Source organism: Capsicum annuum, chromosome 5, assembly GCF_002878395.1.
Source record: "Capsicum annuum cultivar UCD-10X-F1 chromosome 5, UCD10Xv1.1, whole genome shotgun sequence".
NCBI lineage: Eukaryota > Viridiplantae > Streptophyta > Magnoliopsida > Solanales > Solanaceae > Capsicum > Capsicum annuum.
The window spans coordinates 217,654,807-217,675,855 of record NC_061115.1 but is presented as its reverse complement, the minus strand read 5'-3'; the positions used below and the strand labels follow the sequence as shown (position 1 = coordinate 217,675,855).

General features: G+C 36.4%; 3 protein-coding genes across 3 annotated transcripts; 2 read left to right on the top strand and 1 right to left on the bottom strand.

Moving 5' to 3' along the window:
* Positions 1-211: 211 nt before the first annotated feature.
* Positions 212-1,114, top strand: LOC107871575 (receptor-like protein 37). Its single transcript, XM_016718512.2, has one exon. The coding sequence runs from the start codon at positions 212-214 to the stop codon at positions 1,112-1,114; it is 903 nt and encodes a 300-aa protein (XP_016573998.2).
* Positions 1,115-10,125: 9,011 nt separating this feature from the next.
* Positions 10,126-11,438, top strand: LOC107871574 (leucine-rich repeat receptor-like kinase protein CLV1a). Its single transcript, XM_016718511.1, has 2 exons — positions 10,126-10,945; positions 11,254-11,438. The coding sequence occupies exons 1-2, from the start codon at positions 10,126-10,128 to the stop codon at positions 11,436-11,438; spliced, it is 1,005 nt and encodes a 334-aa protein (XP_016573997.1).
* Positions 11,439-20,105: 8,667 nt separating this feature from the next.
* LOC107871573 (miraculin) lies at positions 20,106-20,504 on the bottom strand. The gene has a single exon (XM_016718510.1). The coding sequence runs from the start codon at positions 20,502-20,504 to the stop codon at positions 20,106-20,108; it is 399 nt and encodes a 132-aa protein (XP_016573996.1).
* Positions 20,505-21,049: the final 545 nt, after the last annotated feature.

Genomic DNA, 21,049 nt, shown 5'->3' with positions numbered 1-21,049 from the left:
CATCAGTACACAATTCTCAAACCTTACATCTCTACGGTCTCTTGATCCATCGTGTGCTAATTTAGTACCCGATTTGTCTTCTGTTTCTGTTAGCTTGACATTACAACCGAAGTTAGATGTTGGCTCAGTTTTATCTTTTATAAGCAATGGATATCTGTCTAGTCCAAATCTAAGGTGGTTAGAAGGACTCCGACATCTCAGATATCTCGTAATGACTGGTGTTGATCTATCAAAGGCCTTGGAATCATTTCATTGGGCTACACCAGTATCGAGTCTTTCAAATCTCATATTGCTTCGATTATCTAACTGCAACATTTCAGGAAGAATTCCGATAGGGCAATTACTTAACTTTACTAACCTTTCTGTTCTAGATACGAGCTCTAACATTCTAACATCCACGATCCCTGATATTTTATCGAACCTCACAACCCTCTCAGCTCTTGATTTTAGTGTCAACAATTTAGACGGTCATATCCCTTACCTTCCTCAACTCGAACAACTTTATGTTTCTAGCAATCCTGCTATGACCATAAATCTTGTTTCGATGTTTTCAGCCTCGGGGTCAAAGTTGAAGTTTCTCGACGTAAGTTTCTCTCATGTAGGCGGAACGCTTCCTCCTTCTTTAAGCAACTCAACTTCGCTAACTTTTTTCCAGGCTGATGGATGCTCGATCCAAGGGTCTATACCTTCTTCAGTTACAAAACTTAAGAAATTACGTATCTTGGTGCTCAATGACAACAACATCACAGGACAGCTTCCTGTATCCATGTCCAGTTTGATAAGCCTTCAATACTTATCTCTGATCCAGAATGGTTTACGAGGGTATATTCCTACTTCGATTTGTCAAATCCTCTCACTGGATTACCTGAATGTACAATGGAACGAGCTAACAGGAAGCGTTCCCTCGTGCATACTTCAGCTTCCTAAGCTTTCGTATCTTTCTGTTCAGAATAATAACCTGAATGGTAATATGCCACTGTCTTTGATCCAGAAGTCTAAATTGGGTATGCTTTCTTTTGGAATTAACGGATTGTCGGTGGAAAACGATGTCAGCATCAACCCATTCTGCAAACTTTCCAGCCCACGCTTTTGGAATTTACATCTTGCAAAATGAGAGGAGACATACCATACTGGTTGTTCAATCTACCAGCCCTATCTGTACTAGATTTATCGATGAATAACTTCGAGGGAGTTATACTGTAACACCCCGCATTTCGGGCTAGAACGAAAACCGTCATTTCTATGCGTAGATGATCCAAAAGCCTTAAATCCTATGCAAATTTGTCATGTTAATCAATTATGGATGTGGGAACCTATTTGAGCATGAATTGAAATCATAGAGGTACCCTAACTCAAGGTCAAGTTGAAAGTTTTCCTAGCGTTCGAGTTTTAGTAAGCGTCGAAACATGGGTCAACTTCAATCGACCATAAATATTTGTATATATATAATTAGAGGGAATACTATATACCAAATGAAAGGTCTTTAAATTATCTTTCCAACGATACCAATTTCGCCAAAATCCGACACCCGAGCAAGAAGTTATGGCTTTGCAAAGTGGAGTGTGTCGCCCAGCATAAGGTGTGCGACGCACACCCTAACTTATGCCATAAGGTGTGCGACGCACACCCTAATGTGTGCGATAAAGTGTGTGCCGCACAACCTATCTTATGTGATAAGGTGTGCGCCGCATACATTATGACCCAAGTGACTTAAACACTCCATTTTTGGGGCAAAATGGTCCTTTTCCCATCCTTATTCAGCCATAAACACGAAATTCAGTGCCCAATTCTCCAAAGTATATCCACATTCTCATGAATTCTCTCAAGAACACTTCCAAGGATTTCAAACTAAAAACCCAAATAAATCAAGATTCAACCATGGGTTTTCAAATTGATTGAAGATTTGGAATCCCCAAACCATAGGCTTCAAGAATCATCCATTATTCTCCATAATCGAGGTGTGCGGGGTTTTCCTAAAATCTCATGGGTATAGAGATCATGATTTTAAGAAAGTGATTTTCAGATTTATGAATACATTCATGTTTTAGAAATCTTGACGGTATTGTTTTGGTTTTTTGACCTTCCCCCAAATTGATTTGAAATTATATATATATGTATGCATATGTTTTATGATTTATGAATGAATTAAGAGCATGACTCACATGAATCCCTCTCTTGGTATGATTTTTTCCAATTTTCTTATGATATGGATTGTTTTGAATGTATCCTGAAAAACATGATATGAAATATCTTGATTAATGCTACAAATTGATTTATGGTTTTGAATTTGAAAGAGAGGGTTGTGCATATTGATAAATGTTGAAAATATTCATATAGTGACAAAGTGCATGATTTTGCCAAAAGCACATGACCACCATATGCTTGAACAATCTCAGCATAGTTTTGACTTGTGTTCTCGAAACATAAAATCTTTTATATTGTTTGCATGTTTGGGTGGTCTGAACTGTGTTTTAATATAAGAATTATGCAGGATGCATTATGGCTCAGAAATAGGACTTGCAAGTCTTGGTGTGACGACACCAATTCAGATTATGCCATGATAATTCAAAACAGAATAGAATGCATGTTTGAAATCAAACTTTTCACATGTTGAAACTAGAAAAATGCATGATTCAGAACAGGATTAAATTGGGCATAAAGAGAGCTTAGGTGGTTCCCCGAAGAAGGCATGAGTTCAGACAACTCATTGCCAGAAAACGTGATTTGCTGATCCGGGTATATTATATTACGCTGGCCTAGTGCCGTGTGGCGTATCAGAATAGAAACTCCAACCCTTGTGGCACACTTGGGTTGGGGGCTTCCCCGCCAAGTAAATGGAGGATTCCAAATAGCCCGTGGGATTTTAAAATTGTTGGGGTGTGTACCACCTAGCTCAGAATTAATACGAAGAACAGAACTGCATTGCCCAGAATGATTTATGATGCCCATGTGTTTTAGAACTATTTCATGCATGATGTTTTGACAATTTGCTCTCTCCTTATTTTATTTATATAAAAGCTTTATTTTGGATTACTTTGCGTACCAGTACATCTGTATTGACCCCCCCTCCTTCCTCCAGGTTCTGAGGCTCAGTCTAGGGGTCTAGAAAAGGTAGTAGATTTTATCAGACAGAGTTGCAGTGCCCAGTTAGTGAGCCTTCTCTATTCCAGAAGGCCTGCATTTTTAGATTATGACACTTATCATCGTTTTGGTCTACTGGGGGCCTTGTCCCAGTTTCAGACAGTTGTTATATTTTTATGTAGTAGAGATTTCGCAGACTGAGTCAGATGTTATTTAGATGTAGTTGATTTACAGTTTCCACACTTATGTTGAATTCAGAATTGACCATATTTCTGTAGCAGATTATGTTTCCACATCTTCTTTTATTATATGAATGTTGTGCATGATTACCAGATAGAGAAGGACGTTTCGGGCCTTCATGTTTTGGGATGTTCGTCACGGCCAGGCCCTATTTTGGATCATGATAAACTTGGTATCAGAGCACGGTTCATGGTCCCAGGGTGTCTGCAAAATCGCATCGGGTCGCGTCTTGTTTATGGGTGGGTAGCGCGCCACACTTATAAGCAGGAGGATAGTAGGAGTTTAGGAATGTCCCTCTTTTTTCATATTCTAGTTCGTGCAATAAGGCTAGAATGTTCTTCTTTCATATTCTAATTCGTGCTATGGTGTCGCCCATATGAAAGTAAAGTTATGTCAATTCTTTCCTTTCTTTGATATGCTCAGATGTGTCTCATTGTTGAGGTGAATCAAGTGCAGAAGTTTAGAGTTTAAATGGTATAGTCCTTTTTATTTAGCCATATAAGATTCTGAAATTGTGCAAGGACTTGAGAAAAGTCTGTTAGTGCTTCAGAGTGTATTGATTCTAGTGAGAACTTTGGTTCTGATGAAATCATGTTTTTCATCCTGCGGTATTAAGGGTATTCAGTCATTTTCAAAAAAAAAAAAAATTATGTTGCAGATGTCATGCTTAAGAGGGAATGAGATGTAGCAAGATGTTGGAACTGTATTTCCACCCGAGTAGTAGTATAAGTTAAGTATCAGTGTCATGACCTATTGGTAGTGATATTGGACCAAAAAGTTGGTGATGTGAAGTCACAAAGTTAGAAGTTAGAGTGAGGGTAACTTTTGTGCAAATAAATATTTTAGTTGAATAACCGATGTTTGAGGATAATTTACCCCTTTATAGTGATAGGCTAATGTGGTAGCTAGTAGCAGGTGTGGATTGTATGATAGTCTGAGGGGGAAAGTTTTTTACTCAGATTTTTTATTTATACAGAGTAAGATGTGTATTTTTTATATCATTGATATTGTGTGTCAAGTTTCTATCACTTGTAATCTTGTTATTATTGTGTTTTTGAAACTGAAAGTCTAGTGAAGCTGTGAGAGGCCTATTTTAATTTACTAGCAACTTGTTATTTATCTTGTTGTTCTTGTATTGGTTGGATATATGTGTGGTCGAATCTTTTCGTATGAGATTGAGATGGTAATGAAGTGATATGTCGTTGTGTGTTAGTTTAATAGAAGGTAGAGAAGGAGTTATTAGTTAAGGTAAATTGTTGTCTGCTTGATGTATGAAAATGGCTAGATGAGCCAGTAATTTATAACTATAGACTCATGGTTGTTTGTGGAATTTGAAGGTAGTCTAAATATATGCTTGGGTAAGTAAGTGTGATGTGAGAAAGCCGTATAAGTATATAAGATTGTATGGGGTTATAATATAAGATTAAGGTTGACCATGTCTATTATGATACTTTATCTCCCCCTCCCTTGACCTTCTTTTTGTTGGTAGTTGTAAACTAGTACTATTTGTGAGAAGGTATGTAGTAGATTTTTGAGGTATTTGGATAGAATGTTCAAATTTGACGGACTAGTACATTATGTTTCCTTCTTCATTGGTAGTAGATGATTGATGCTAGACCATTGGCTTGAATTTAATGTAGGATGTGGATGTAAGAATAGTGTCATGAGATTAATGATGTATGTTTTGTGGGAATAAATTAGTAGGCTTGATGTGTTGAAATAGTGTGTGCTAATCAGTTATGATAAGGAAAACTGTAAGGTCATGATCGATTATTATTGTTATAAAGTTCTAGTGTACCAGTGTTTCGTGATGTTTATTTCATGGTTTCCAAGTGAGAACTATGCGTAAGGTTGGGTTGTAAATCATGTTTAGCACTAGACACTGAGTTTGATCAGTTGATGGCTATGAAGGTGGATGTGATGATTTCTTAATTAATGTACTAGTTATATGGAATTGATCTAATAGGTTTGAATAGTGTATGCAATAGCTTAAGTTTATTTGATTCATAATGAAGTATGATGTTGTATGTATGAGGTAGAAGTATGCCCAAGGTGATATGGAGTTGCGATATTTTAAGACTATTACATGTTCTGTGTGGCAAGTGGTACTATTGAGTTCCTAGGTGGAGAAAGACTAGTTATATGGTATATGGTGTGCTAGATAGCCAAGTTAAGGAGTTTTGATTGATAGTGTGGTGCCTTCTTATATGATCTTGATTCTTATAGTATATAGATATAAGTTTGGAGTCGCGATATTGATATACTGTGACGGAATTACTATGGTTCATCAAAGGCTTGGGGATATCCATGTTAAGTGTTAGAATCTAAGTTTGAGTTTTGAAGACTGAGCTAATAGAAATAATAGTAGAAGCACTAGATGGTGTGCACTTCAACTATAGGGATACTCATGAAGATTCGAAGTTAGTAAGTTTTCAAGTACTATATGATGACTATTGAGGCTATAGAATGATAGAGTGTATCTCGGAAGGTAATATTAGCAGTGGGTTTTCCCACTTTCATGTGTAGTCATTTAGGTTAAGTTCTATTAATTATGTGTATTGTCGTTTTCCAGACCCTAGAGTGTAGTAAGTGTAGTTCAGTTAGAATCTAGTAAGCGATCTCTCAAACTTAAGATGATGGCTTTAAGCTAAGGGGGGGTTGATAGAACGAATAACCAAGTAAGGCTCTCAGATTTTTGTAGTAATGTAGTATGATATAGAACGTCAGAAAGTGAGGGTGAGACTCAACCTATTCTTATCTCAGTATTTTTCAGTTATCCCAATACCTACTCATGCCTCTTGTTTCAATTCCAAGATCATAGTTCATGTTCATGTATATGATAGAGAATCACGTGCTCTTCCAGTTCTAAAAAGAGGAGTTTCAGTTCATTCCGTAGTCGGAATCACATTCCATATGTTATGAACTCCAAATTGAGGTCATGTAGCTCATGACTCATGTATTTACGTGTTATAGTGTGCTCAGTTTCCATAACTCATGCTTTACGCCAAATGATTGGCGAGTATGCCCTCAATTCAGATTTACTTTGATAAATCCCTGATGTTGATTTGTTATTCCTCAGGCCTCAGCTAAGTGTCAAGTCTCATATAATATCCTTCCATGCTTCAAGGTTTTATGTTCTAACCTTTTGGTGACTCCTTATGTAATGATAGTGGTGATGAGAGAATGGTTCTTGTTGATGAAAGATCATTGTATGCTTGTTTTGGATGAGGCCATAAGTATGAAGTAAGATTTGGGGCAAAGCCTTTGATACATGTGATGGTTAGTGGAAATTTGTGTGTGTATGTTCTTGGGGTAACGCGTGGGAGTTGTATTGATGGTGGTTTAGAGAATATATGAAGTACGTCTTGATTAATGTTGCCTTAAAGTTCGTATGTGGTTATAAGGATAGGCTTGAATGACATGTTGGGATGTAAGTGGAGGAATGCAATATACGCTAGCGAATCCATAGTAAGAGTTCAGGGTTGGTCATTAAAGTGGTAAAGCACGTTATTATTAGGGTGTGATATTTAAAAAGATATAGAAGGTTGAATCATATGGTTTAGACTAGTGTCGTAGTATGGCATGTTGTCTTTTGTGATTTGAAGTTAGGCTTGATCACGGTGAAAGAATTTAAGCCTCTTTAGACATTTGTAGAAAGATTTATGAGGATTATAACTTGAATCAATGAGTATGGTAATTAAAGAGAATAGTGTAGTTAAGGGATACTCAAGAAGTGTGCTAAGCTTGAAAGTAAGAAATTGCATGGCCTAGGGCCTGGTAATTCTATTCCCTGCTATAGAGTAGTGTCATTTTTGTGATTCCTTGGTTGGGTGCCTCGTGTAAATCATGCCCAAGGTTCTTTGTTCCCTAACACTACTATGACTTCTTTAGAAAGAGTGGTGAAGAAATACTCCAGCTAAGTATAGGTTCCAGTATAATTCCGCCTGTATAACCAACAATTTAGTTTAACAGTCGGGCAGGCAAGTTACTGTGATTTTTCACCTTTTTACTCAGTCCTACTAACCGAAGTATCATGCGTGTGACCATCCCAGGAGATAATCTATTCCCCATGTAAATTGTGAATTCAGTTCAGTCCAAGCATCATGTTTCGGATTTAGCAATTTAGTCATGACTCTGTTCATAAGAGTTCAGCACACAATTTCAAATTTTTCCAAGTATGTTAGCTCAAACAGTGTAATAACCTTATACAATCTAATTCCAGTTGTTTCATGATTCGTACTTGCATAAGTTATCATTTCTCAATTCAATATGTATGATTTCATCATGATCGTTTCAAGGGAATCCTAAATTCTCAGCATGAATCAGCTCCTTAAAGCAAGTAAAGTCAAGTCAGCTCAGAATTCAGTTTCATGATAGAAGTTTAAATGTTTTAGATCAGTTATATCTTTTCTTAGAAGACACATCATGTCTGCATTATTCCATATCTTTAAGATTCAACATTCTTACCCATCATTCGAGGACGAATGATCCCAAGGGGGAGATAATGTAACACCCCGCATTTCGGGCTAGAACGAAAAAAGTTATTTCTATGCGTAGATGATCCAAAAGCCTTAAATCCTATGCAAATTTGGCATGCTAATCAATTATGGATTGTGGTAACCTATTTGAGCATAAATTGAGATCATAGAGGTCCCCTAACTCAAGCTCAAGTTGAATGATTTCCTATTGTTCGAGTTTTAGTGAGCGTCGAAATATGGGTCAACTTCAATCGACCATAACACTTTGTATATATAGAATTAGAGGTCCAACTATATACCAAATGAAAGGTCTTCGAATTATCTTTCCAATGATACCAATTTCGCCAAAATCCGATACCCAAGCAAGAAGTTATGGCTTTACAAAGTGGAGTGTGTCCCCCAGCATGCGACGCACACCCTAACTTATGCCATAAGGTGTGCGACGCACACCCTAATGTGTGCGATAAAGTGTGTGCCGCACAACCTATCTTATGCGATAAGGTGTGCGCCGCATACATTATGACCCAAGTGACTTAAACACTCCATTTTTGGGGCAAAATGGTCCTTTTCCCATCCTTATTCAGCCATAAACACGAAATTGAGTCCCCAATCTCCAAAGTACATCCACATTCTCACGAATTCTCTCAAGAACACTTCTAAGGGTTTCAAACTAAAAACCCAAATAAATCAAGATTCAACCATGGGTTTTCAAATTGATTGAAGATTTGGAATCCCCAAACCATAGGCTTTAAGAATCATCCATTATTCTCCATAATCGAGGTACGCGGGGTTTTCCTAAAATCTCATGGGTATAGAGATCATGATTTTAAGAAAGTGGTTTTCAGATTTATGAATACATTTATGTTTTAGAAATCTTGACGGTATTGTTTTGGTCTTTTGACCTTCCCCCAAATTGATTTGAAATTTTATATATACGTATGCATATGTTTTATGATTTATGAATGAATTGCGAGCATGACGCACATGAATCCCTCTCTTGGTATGATTTTTTCCAATTTTCTTATGATATGGATTGTTTTGAATGTATCTTGAAAAGCATGATATGAAATATCTTGATTAATGCTAAAAATTGATTTATGGTTTTGAATTCGAAAGAGAGGGTTGTACATAGTGATAAATGTTGAAAATATTCATATAATGAAAGAGTGCATGATTTTGCCAAAAGCACATGACCACCATATGCTTGAACAATCTCAGCATAGTTGTGACTTGTGTTCTCGAAACATGAAATCTTTTATATTGTTTGCATGTTTGGGTGGTCTGAACTGTGTTTTAATGAAAGAATTATGCATGATGCATTATGGCTCAGAAATAGGACTTGAAAGTCTTAGTGTGACGACACCAATTCAGATTATGCCATGATAATTCAGAACAAAATAGAATGCACGTTTGAAATCAGACTTTTCAGATGTTGAAACTAGAAAAATGCATGATTCAGAACAGGATAAAATTGGGCATAAAGAGAGCTTAGGTGGTTCCCCGAAGAAGGCATGAGTTCAGACAACTCATTGCCAGAAATCGTGATTTGCTGATCCGGGTATATTATATTATGCTGGCCTAGTGTCGTGTGGCATATCAGAATAGAAACTCCAACCCTTGTAGCACACTTGGGTTAGGGGCTTCCCCTCCAAGTAAATGGAGGATTCCATACAGCCCGTGGGATTTTAGAATTGTAGGGGTGTACCACCTAGCTCAGAATTAATACGAAGAACAGAACTGCATTGCCCCAAATGATTTATCATGCCCATGTGTTTTAGAACTATTTCATGCATGATGTTTTGATAATTTGCTCTCTCCTTATTTTATTTATATAAAAGCTTTATTTTGGATTACTTTGCGTAACAGTACATCTGTATTGACCCCCCCTCCTCCCTCCAGGTTCTGAGGCTCAGTCTAGGGGTCTAGAAAAGGTAGTAGATTTTATCAGATAGAGTTGCAGTGCCCAGTTAGTGAGCCTTCTATATTCCAGAAGGCCTGCCTTTTCATATTATGACACTTATTATCGTTTGGGTCTACTGGGGGCCTTGTCCCAATTTCAGACAGTTGTCAGATTTTTATGTAGTAGAGATTTCGCAGACTGAATTAGATGTTATTTAGATGTAGTAGATTTATAGTTTCCACACTTATGTTGAATTCAGAATTGACCATGTTTCCGTAGCAGATTATGTTTCCGCATCTTATTTTATTATATGAATGTTGTGCATGATTACCAGATAGAGAAGGACGTTTCGAGCCTTCATGGTTTAGGATGTTCATCACGTCCATGCCCTATTTCGGGTTGTGACATATACCTCCAACGATTCAAATGAAATCTTCACTTTTCCCATCAATAGTAAACTTAGCCAGAAACAAACTTCAAGGACCTATCTCTACTCAGCTCAAGAATGTTAATGTCATCGATTTATCACTTAACAATTTCATAGGGTCAATTCCAACACAGATAGGAGAAATTTCTGCAATCTGGTCCATATCATTATTCGGAAACAAAATTCATGGTCCAGTACTTGAATCATTTTGCCAATCAACTAATGTTCTCCAGGTTCTTGATCTCTCTAATAACAGCCTGTATGGCACCATTCCACGCAGTTTGGGTAACTGCAAGTCTCTGATTTACCTTAATCTTGGACAAAACAAGCTCACTGGAAGTGTTCCGAAAAAACTTGAACTCATTACAAGCCTCTGTTACCTTGACCTCAATGGGGATCAGTTCGAAGGATCTTTTCCAGTAGTGCTTGAGAAATTTCAAGAAATGAAGATCCTGAAATTGGTAGGCAATAGATTTGAAGGGAGGATAACAAAGTTCATCGGTGACCTACACCACCTCCGTATCCTTGTGCTTGCATCAAACTCATTCAATGAATCTATACCGGAAAGGGTAATGAAGTTGGAAAATCTACAATTTATTAGTTTGTCTAGGAACAAGTTGTCTGGTCCGATTCCTGAGAATCTTGAAGGACTGAAAAAGATGACAAAAACACAAAATCAGACGACCATATTAGGTTATTATTACTCCCTCAAGTTCACCGGTGCTCTGTTAGAAATAGTCACCAAAGGACAGACGCGATTTCTTGTGTCAGTGTATTCCTACAACACTGGATTCGATGTCTCAAGTAATGCTCTTACCGGTAAAATCCCTAAGAAAATCGGCCTTTTAAATGGAATCCTGTTGCAATTCTCAACGGCTGAAAAAAGAGTTAGTTAGAATTAGAAAGGAAGTTTACAGGTTAGTCCTCTTGGTTTGTTATGTATTTCTTTGTAATCCCTAAGTGGCTTATTTGTAATTAGTACTATGTGTTAGAGAAGGTGCTTGGCCAAGGCCTATTAATAGTACTAGCTATTTCAGAAAAAGAATATGAATGAAAAATTTCTTTAGCTTAATTTATCTTCTCTTTTTATTATCCTACAAGTAATTTTCTTCTTGTTTTTCCTTTAGTCTTCACTGTTCCATTGCATTTTTACCTGTTAAAAATTCATTCTGCAACATTTGGTATCATAGCTACTATCCTGAGCTCTGTGGGAATCATGTCTGACGAGATGAAGGAGATTAAAGAGATGTTTGATCGAATGACAATGGAGATGGCCAATTTTTCCCTAAGGCAGAATCAGATTGAGGAATAATATGAGAGGGCCATTAACAGCTTGTGCGAGTCCATACACGGGATCCAAAAAGGAGATCAAGGTAAAGGGAATTCCATCAGTGAGGGAGCTGAGATCTACACTCCCTCTGGCAACCCTATGATATGGTCTACCTCTGTCTCTACGGGGAATCCACCAGGGTTTCAACACCAGCTGGCTATCATTATGGTGTTCAAAATTCCCAACAATTCCAAACTCCAGTAAGTGAGAACTACCAGCAACAAGGTTACAGTAGAGGTCAACAATTTTTCACTAATGCAGGACAAATACCTTCCACAGGTTAAGGAGGAGGGAGATTTTATCATGATGCAAATCCACCTTCATCTAGCCACCATAATGGATCCTTGACTTGTCTAACTAAGGTAGAGTTCCCTCATTTTGATGGTACTAACCTTCGAACCTGGATGTATAAGGCCGACCAGTTCTTTGCATATGATGATACCCCTGTAGTGCAGAAGGTTCGAGAAGCTACTCTGCATTTTGATGACATAGCCATAGAATGGCACCTGTTTTATCTTAAGAGTAGGCTATACCTTCAATTTCCAACCTGGGAGGAGTATATATATGTGTTAATGGACAGATTCGGGGGTGAATACGAGGATCCCATGGCAGAGTTTAAGTTGGTAAAGCAACATGGTACTGTGAAGGAATATATGAAAGAATGCGACAGGATTATGGCTAGATTAAATATTTTGCCTGAGCATGCCATCAGTGGGTTCATCACTGGTTTGAAAATGGATATTGGATTTGTTTTGAAGAGTTATAGGCCATTCACACTACCTCATGCATATCAGCTGGCTAGGAACATTGAATCCCAGTTTCAAGCTCAGGTGAGAGTATCAAGGAATCATATGACTAGTGATGGGGGTTCATTTAAAAAAGGGGGTTATAGTGCTACTCTTGCCAGAATTATGGGGTCAAAGAAGAAACCAGCTATAAGTTTCAATAAAGAGAGAAGTAAAAGGATGACTCAGGCTGAAATAAGTGAGAAGAGGCAGAAGGGTTATGTTTTTTCTGTGATAAAAAGTTCGTACCTGGTCACAAATGTATGACATCCAACAGGCTCCATCTATTGGAGGTAGATGAAGATTATGAGGTGGTGGTGGTGGATAATTGCAAGGATCCCAAACCTGAACCAGGGAAGGAATTAGAAGCAGAAAAGGAGGTTTGTGAAATATCCTTGCAAGCTTTAGAAGGAGTAACTGGTTAACAAACCATGAGGGTGACAGGTTATTGTGATCATGGCCCACTCAACATCCTCATTGATCCAGGTAGCACACACAATTTCATGGAAGAAGAGCTAGTCAAGAAATGGGGTATTCTAAGTCAGACTGTTAGCCCACAACTGATCAATGTGGATGATGGAGGGATTAGGCAAACGGTGGAGGCATGTAAGGGGTTCAACTGGCTGATGGGGGTTACCTCTTTTGAGGACAACTTCCTTCCCATTCCCTTAGGTTCATGTGAAATCATTTTGGGAGTGAAATGGCTCAAGCCCCTAGGTGACTTGTTCATGAACTTTCAAACTCCTACTATGAAGTTCCAATATCAAGGCAGGGAATGCACTTTGACAGGTATCAGGGAAAAGACCAAGATAGTTGAGCCCAAGAAATTGGACAAATTTGTTGATCACAAAGCAGGGCTCCTAACCATAGTCCCAAATTGGGATAATATATATCAGGTACACAAGATCACAAAGTAGGGTACAAATTTTCCCTTGTCGGCAAACACGGTTTCCAGCGATGAGCTCTTTCACTCAAACTCCTTCTTCGGGCATCCACCTATCTCATGTAAAATCAATGCATTCAAACTTCATTTAATTCAATCACATATCATATTCTATAGGGTATCATCATACTCGACTTGCAAGCTATCAGTATCACATCATTCTTTTCATTCAACCATGATATTCATCATATTCATCATATTTCAACATAAACAACCCTCTCCTTGCAAGTCAAAATTATATCCAATCATAACAATTTTCAAAACATTTTATGTCATGCTTTTCAAGATGATTTCAAACAATCTACGTCAAATGAAAATCTAAAAGAAAATCATATCAAGAGAGGAATTTTATATAATTCATGCTCTCAAGTTAACATCTTTTCGAAACACATGCATGTACATATATAATGTATCAAATCACTTCGAGGAGAGGCCTAAAGACCAAATCAATATTATTGAAACCTTTAAAACATGATTATATTCATAATTTCAAAACCCCCATTTTTAAAACATGAATTTCTCGCCCATGATATTTTTAGGATAACCCCACGTACTTCTATATGCGAAAATAATAGGTACTTCTTGAAGCCTACATTGTGGGGATTCCGATTCTTCAATTTGTTTCGAAAAACCACGGTTGAATCTTAAGATATTTGAGTTATGAGTTTGAAACCCTAGAGAGTGTTCTTGGTGGTTCTTGAGAGAAATATCAACAATGAGGTGATCTAGGGCTTTGATTTCATGTTCAGGCTGAAAAAGGAATAGAGAATACCTAAAATACCTTTAATGAGACAACACTTAAATGCTGAAAAATTCTCAGGCGTGCAACAGACCATGCGTCGCATGCTATTTCCCACCGTACTGGAGCATGCGACGCATGCTATAACGCATGATGCCACCATGCGATGGACCATGAGACGCATGCATATCGCATGGTGCTACTATTTTGGAAATCAAATACTCCCTAAACGATGTCCAAAAATTCTGAAACTCACCCGAGATGTTCTATAGGCTTGCCCCATCGCAACGTAACAAAAAAATGTAAAAACGGAGGTCGGGAGGACTGAAAATGAGATTCTCGAAGGTTAAGATCTACAAATGAGACTAAGTCTCTTTTACATTTAGAATATTTTCAAGTTTTCTTATCCCATGCCCATGCTAATAAGAGACGTTGAATTGCACGAATTTTACGAGGCGTTACATACACATTTTGCCTTCAACAATTGGTGAAGTTCTTCTCCGTACGATAATCAAAAGAATGCCTTACCGCTGCTCCATCTAGTAGCATTTTGAGCTCTTTCTTGTCGGCAAATGTTTGATCATAATAGAGATTGGTTCCATCGGCGAAGGAATGTCCTGGTTGGGATCCCGTTCCACAGTCTTCTTTCGTATCTTGCGAGTTCAATGAAACGTCTTCCATATGCATAGAATCATCTTCCATATTAATTGTATGATCGTCATCGTTCTTGTAATTATTCAAATAGTCGTCGATTTTCAGGCGCCAAGGTGGAGATGGTGATGAATTCATCAGTCCTTCGAAGGACCTCTATCTAAATTTATCCTTAAAATAGGCTTAAAGCCATCTGCATCAGCATCCATCATGTACATCAACACACGTGCATCATTATTTATGATTGTAGGATTCACTTTTTTCCTCAAATGCATTAGATAACTAATCACCATATCATTCGGTGAGCAATCTAGATCCCCGCTTTGCATTACGATTGCAATAAATTTGTCGTATGAACTGTAAAGGTGAACAACAATGGGTAGTGTTACCTTGGTAAAAGATCTCCATTTTCAACATTTGGGAGTATCCACCCATTCTCCCATGAAATTATCAGAAACCAAAACAAATTCTACAATAGACATACTTGAATTAAGCTTTGGTCGATGGTAGATTATGTTGAGGGTCTATGTCGGAATGTATGCATGGTTGATGAATGGGCAAATATCCGTAAAAAAACTTGAAATTGAAAATATTGCTTCTAATATCAACGATCGTTGGGTTTATCGAATGGAGAAATGAACTTGGAGTCACCTGAGCTACTGTAATGTACTTTCTAAAGAGTTTTTGAGTAATGTGAGTGATTTAAAGCTTTTTAACAATGGTGAAAAGTGTGTTTGAGAAGATAGCAAACAAATGAGGTAACAATGGATGTAATGGACAAGATTATGATATTTGTAGACTGATTTAGAGCTGCTCACCAGAAAATAACGTTGGAATCGAAGATTTTTGGAGGGAAAGAACAACCTTCTATTTTTAGCTTTTGGAATTATTTTTTTTAATATTTTTGAAAACCTAGATATTTTTCTATTATGTAATGGTGGATGATGGAGTGGGTTGAAGTGAATTATTAGAAACTTGTGGATGAATTTGTTAAGTTGAAAATATTGAGTTAAAGTGTAGTATTACAAAACTTGTGGGTGAATTTTTTGAGTTTGAAAAGTTTGTGATGATGTGGATTAAATAGAGTATATGGCAAATTTTTAAGAACTTTTTTCTAAATGGCTAATTAATAATTTTCAAAAGCGCCTTTTTGACATACTTCCTAGTTAGTTGTCGAACCATGTGGCTCAACAAGTTTTAGTGGTACCTCGTCTGGATATGGAGATTATCTCCCATCTAGCAAACCTGTCCACACAGATTGTGATACAAGCACGATCATGAAGATGAACATGGTGCCTATTTGCCTACTTGGTCATTAAAGGGCCTTTTTGTCATTTTATCTTTTTATTTGTAAAGTACTATAAATAGAACAATATAGGGTTTTAGTTCATTAGTTTTTGTTGAATATTGTTGAAAGAACACATCTCTTGAGAGAGAGGGTCTCTAGGCCTAAACTAGGACATGAACAAGTGTAGATTCACTTGTGGTTGTGTATTGCTTGGAAACATTGGTACTTGAGCGGTGGAATCCCTCTTGTGTCACATAAGAGTGTGGTGTTGCTATTTTAAGTCTTAGGGGTCCTTAGATTTAATAAATCTTTGGGTTCTTAACCTTGTAATAGTGTATGTCTCACTTCCTATCTTTACATATCATGTGCTAGTTGTGTAGTCTAGTGAACTGTTTGGTTCTTGTTGTTCTTGTAATCTTGTAACCGTTAGATTGTTGTTATTGTAGTGTTGTTCCTCTCGTTATTGTTGTTTATCTCTTGTTTTTGTTAGTGATTTTGGTGTCATTTACACCTTGTTTCTTAATATTGTTGGAACTGAGATTTAGTGTTTGTTGAGCTCTCGGGTTTTCCTTTGTTTGTGGACTATTTTTGGCTTGTTTTTGATATGTACCAAATTTATATCGTATCATTTGGTATCAGAACTTATGGTTGATTTTGTTCTAACAAAATCAATCTCGGGCTTGCTAGAAAAATCAAAAAATAAAAAGAGAAAGAAGTGTTCTTGTTCTTGTTCTTGTTCATGGCTGAGAAACTTGTAGTGTTCTTGTTGTAGTCTTGGCCGAAATTTGTGGAGTCTAGGTCTAGGATTTCTTTGTTATTATTGTTGTTTCTTGATTCACTAACACTAAAGGTATCTAGATCTATATTTGAGCTTAAAAACTTGTTAAAGTTGTGTTGTGAACAAAGACCTAGACTGAAATTTGTGGACTTGTTGTGGAGGTTGGAGTGGGCGTTGAAGGTTTTGTTATTGTTGTTCTTAAGAAGTTGTTGTGTTCTTGTTGTTCTTCATCACTTCTGTTATCTTGACCAACTTAAAGTAGTTAACAGATCTAGAAAAGGTGAAGACAAAGTTGGAAGACTTGTTGGTGAAAGGACTAGCTCACATCACTTCTGACTTGACAAAAACTTTTTCAACCACTTTCCTTGTTTCTAGGAGCCTTGTTTTGTCGAAACTAGTACAAGTCTAATCTCACCTTTTTGAGTTGAACTTGAAAAGATTTACAAGACTTGTGTTTTTCCCTCAAAATACTAATTGTCTCCCATTCCAAAAGTATAAGGACTAAAAATTCCAAGAATGGCGATTAAAACTTGTGTGGGCCCGTGACCAATTGGGGGCTGACACATCACCAATTACTGTTCACACAACAAATTGTAAGCTCAACTTTGATCTTCTAGTTTCATTTTGTTGATTCCAATACTAACTTACAAGCTAGTAACCACTTACTAGATTGTGAGTTGGTTTGAAAACGTTCTTTGTGTTTACGTCGTTGTGTATTTTCTTTATTTTGGAGTCGTTGAAAACATTGGAATTCACCTCTCAACACCTCACAGAGTACAAGCAAGCATACAACACTTGTGAGATTAAGTTTGAGGAATCCGAGAACAAAGAAATAAAGAGAGAGTGTAAGGACCTTTCTTTTATAACTAACCCGTTTGTTGTTTTGTAGTGAAACTTCTTGTCTAAACTTAATTGAGTAAGATGAGATTGAAGGCAAAACTAAAGATGGAGAGGGAGCCAAGGTGCAAAATGAAGACGTTGGCCGAGACTTGAAATTGTTGTGTTCTCGATTTCTGCTTATTTTGTGGACTGTTTTGAAGCCATTTTCATTTGGCTAGTGCCATGAATTTGAGGTCAAATTCCTCTCAAGATGGAGAGGATGATACAAGCACGATCATGAAGATGAACATGGTGCCTATTTGCCTACTTGGTCATTAAAGGGCCTTTTTTTCATTTTATCTTTTTATTTGTAAAGTACTATAAATAGAACAATATAGGGTTTTAGTTCATTAGTTTTTGTCGAATATTGTTGAAAGAATACATCTCTTGAGAGAGAGGGTCTCTAGGCCTAAACTAGGACATGAACAAGTGTGGATTCACTTGTGATTGTGTATTGCTTGGAAACGTTGGTGCTTGAGCGGTGGAATCCCTCTTGTGTCACGTAAGAGTGTGGTGTTGCTATTGTAGTCTTAGGGTTCCTTATATTTAATAAATCTTTGGGTTCTTAACCTTGTAATAGTGTATGTCTCACTTCCTATCTTTACATATAATGTACTAGTTGTGTAGTCTAATGAACCGTTTGGTTCTTGTTGTTCTTGTAATCTTGTAACCGTTGGATTGTTGTTATTGTAGTGTTGTTCCTTTCGTTATTGTTGTTTATCTCTTGTTGTTGTTAGTGCTTTTGGTGTCATTTACACCTTGTTTCTTGATGTTGTTGGAACCGAGATTTAGTGTTTGTTGAGCTCTCGGGTTTCCCTTTGTTTGTGGACTATTTTATACCAATTTTTTATCGTATCAGATTGACAGACACCACCCTATATATAGGGCAGGCATTTCCGATCGTTCAGATATTTCTCAGTCAACTTGAGCACAAGGAGAATATATGTTATGACTACGGTGATCCAAGGAAACACTTGTAAGATTGTCCCGGGTGGAGTACATCAGGATTCTCAGGTTGTTTATGTAACTATATACTTCGGTATGGTATTCGGTATTTCGGTATGTCATCTATAAATACCGAATACCATATCATAAATCAGAAGAATTTAAAATGTATATCGTGTATCATGCCAAATATCATAATATTAAAATCACGGTATCAAAAATTTTAATACGATATGATAATTCGGTTTATACCATATCATGCCCACCCCTATTGGTACATATTGAGACTCTTTAAACTTGTTAAGATATTTCATTTTGATACAAATGCTAAAGAAGTTGTGTATAGTCCTATAATGGCCTTCTTTAAGCTTAATTAAGAATGTAATTATAATGTTGATGTAGAATTTATTGTTGTTATTGTTATGACTTTTGCCCTAATTTTCTTACTAAAATTAGGTTTTACTTTTTTTAGAAGAAAAATAAAAGTAATACCATAATGTAAGTTTTTTATATGTAGGTCGTTTGACCAAACCATATTAATAACATATCTTTTTAGTATTGTTCACCTTGTTGTCTGATTTATCGTCTCCATGGTTTGCAAACTAATAACTTCCGCATGATGCCCTCTCAATTTTGAACCCAACAGTTATTTGATTAAGTAGATATAGTACTAATTGTGTGTCAAAGTTGAAAAAGTAGTATCGTGTCTAATTATGTGTGTTAAATAAAGATTTAATACATATTCAACCTCTTAAATTTGTCAGAATATTTTATTTAGATAGTTGAACTGTGCTATGTTTCAATTGAACATATCCTCAGCTCCTTATAAAATATTCCAATTACAATTACATTTAGATCATGTATAAATGTGTTTAACATCATCCATGATGCAACAACAATAATAACATATTCAGAAAATTTTATAATGAAGTACTGAAAGGGTAATATGTACGCAATTTATGCCTACTTATGAAGATAGAGAGACTGTTTCCAATAGACTCTCGACTCAAGTACTAAAGCATATCAAAATAGACAAGAAAGAAATACATTATAAGTTTTGCCTTTAAGTTTTGTTTTTTCTTGTAAGGAAAATAAAAGTAACTATTAATACTCTTACTTTTCCTGAAACGAAAATATAAAACTTTTCCATATTTGACAAACCTCTTTCTTGGAGGAAAGGTTTTGGACATCTATAAATAGAAGACTCCCTTTCTCATACAATAACACAGTAGCATCCACAATATTGCCGTTTAAAGAGTCTTGTTTAAGGGGAGATTTTCTCCCAATAGTTTTTAATTTTGTTTTTATATTAGTTTTCAATATGTAGGTCACTTGACCAAATTACATCAATAATATGTTTTTTAGTATATTTTTCTTTGTAGTAAATTAATGTTTTCTTTGATTAACTAACTATCGCTTAAGGATCGGCGATATTTACTCATTTCAAATTATTTTGCTAAAATGAAAAAGAAGAATGGAATAATATGACTAAGGCCTTGTTATTAAGTTTTACTAGATGCATCCATGCTATGCTATGGGACAAAGTCCCTGCATATATGCATTATACATTACATAGAGTAGTAGATCTAGGCATCATAATATGACGAGATCATGCTAGCTTCTGCTGCCTTTACAATTCCATCATCCAGTTTGAACACAAAGGGCTTTGGGACGTTGATATCCACCTTGTAGGACGACGCCAATGTCTTGGCAAATTTCTTCAGAGGTACAGAACACTAGCTTATACTTTCTATCACCACCTATAGGCATAATTTGGAACCAACTGCTCACATCGTTGGGATTTCCCAACTTTGCACCTGTGCTTATGGTGTGTGGAAGTTTTGAATTAAGGTTGTCGACCTTCCACACGGATAGGTTCGAACACAAAGGATAATCTAAATAGAATTGGATGTTTACTGGAGATGACACCACAATCTTTTCCTGTTTAGGATCCTCAAGGCTTACACCTCCACCGTCCATAGGGCTGTTGGACGGAGTTATCCAGTACCTATTAATGGCTTGCGTTGAGGGGTTTGCCATTAGTATCGACTACATCGCCTATCAATAGTTGGTTGAAGGGAGTTGCCAAGGGAAGGAATATTATTGCAAGGAAAAGAAAGAGTAATATGGTCTTCATCTTTACGGATGTTAATTTGTTTTGATGATTATTTGTATATCGCTAACCTCTTCTATTTATAGATACACAAGATTAAATGTTTTGCTCTAATTTATGTGAACCATCATCCACGTTTAATTTGTTTCTTTTTACTAAATGATTGACATTTTCGTACAAAAATTATACTTATATGTTTTTATCACAATATATAAAGTTTAATTTTTCGGAAAATGGGTATACCTAAAATAGATGTGGACAAGTCATTTACTTCATCTGCTCACGTTACTTGTTCACTATTTTTAAAGATAGATTTTCACTTTTACATGTAACTTTTAACATATCAAGAAAAGATAATTATTTTATACTATTATATCAACATTATTTCAATGATGAAACATGCATTTCAAAAAATAAAATGAAGATGAAGATTTACATCATTTTTTAATATGATGATATATTCCAATTTTTT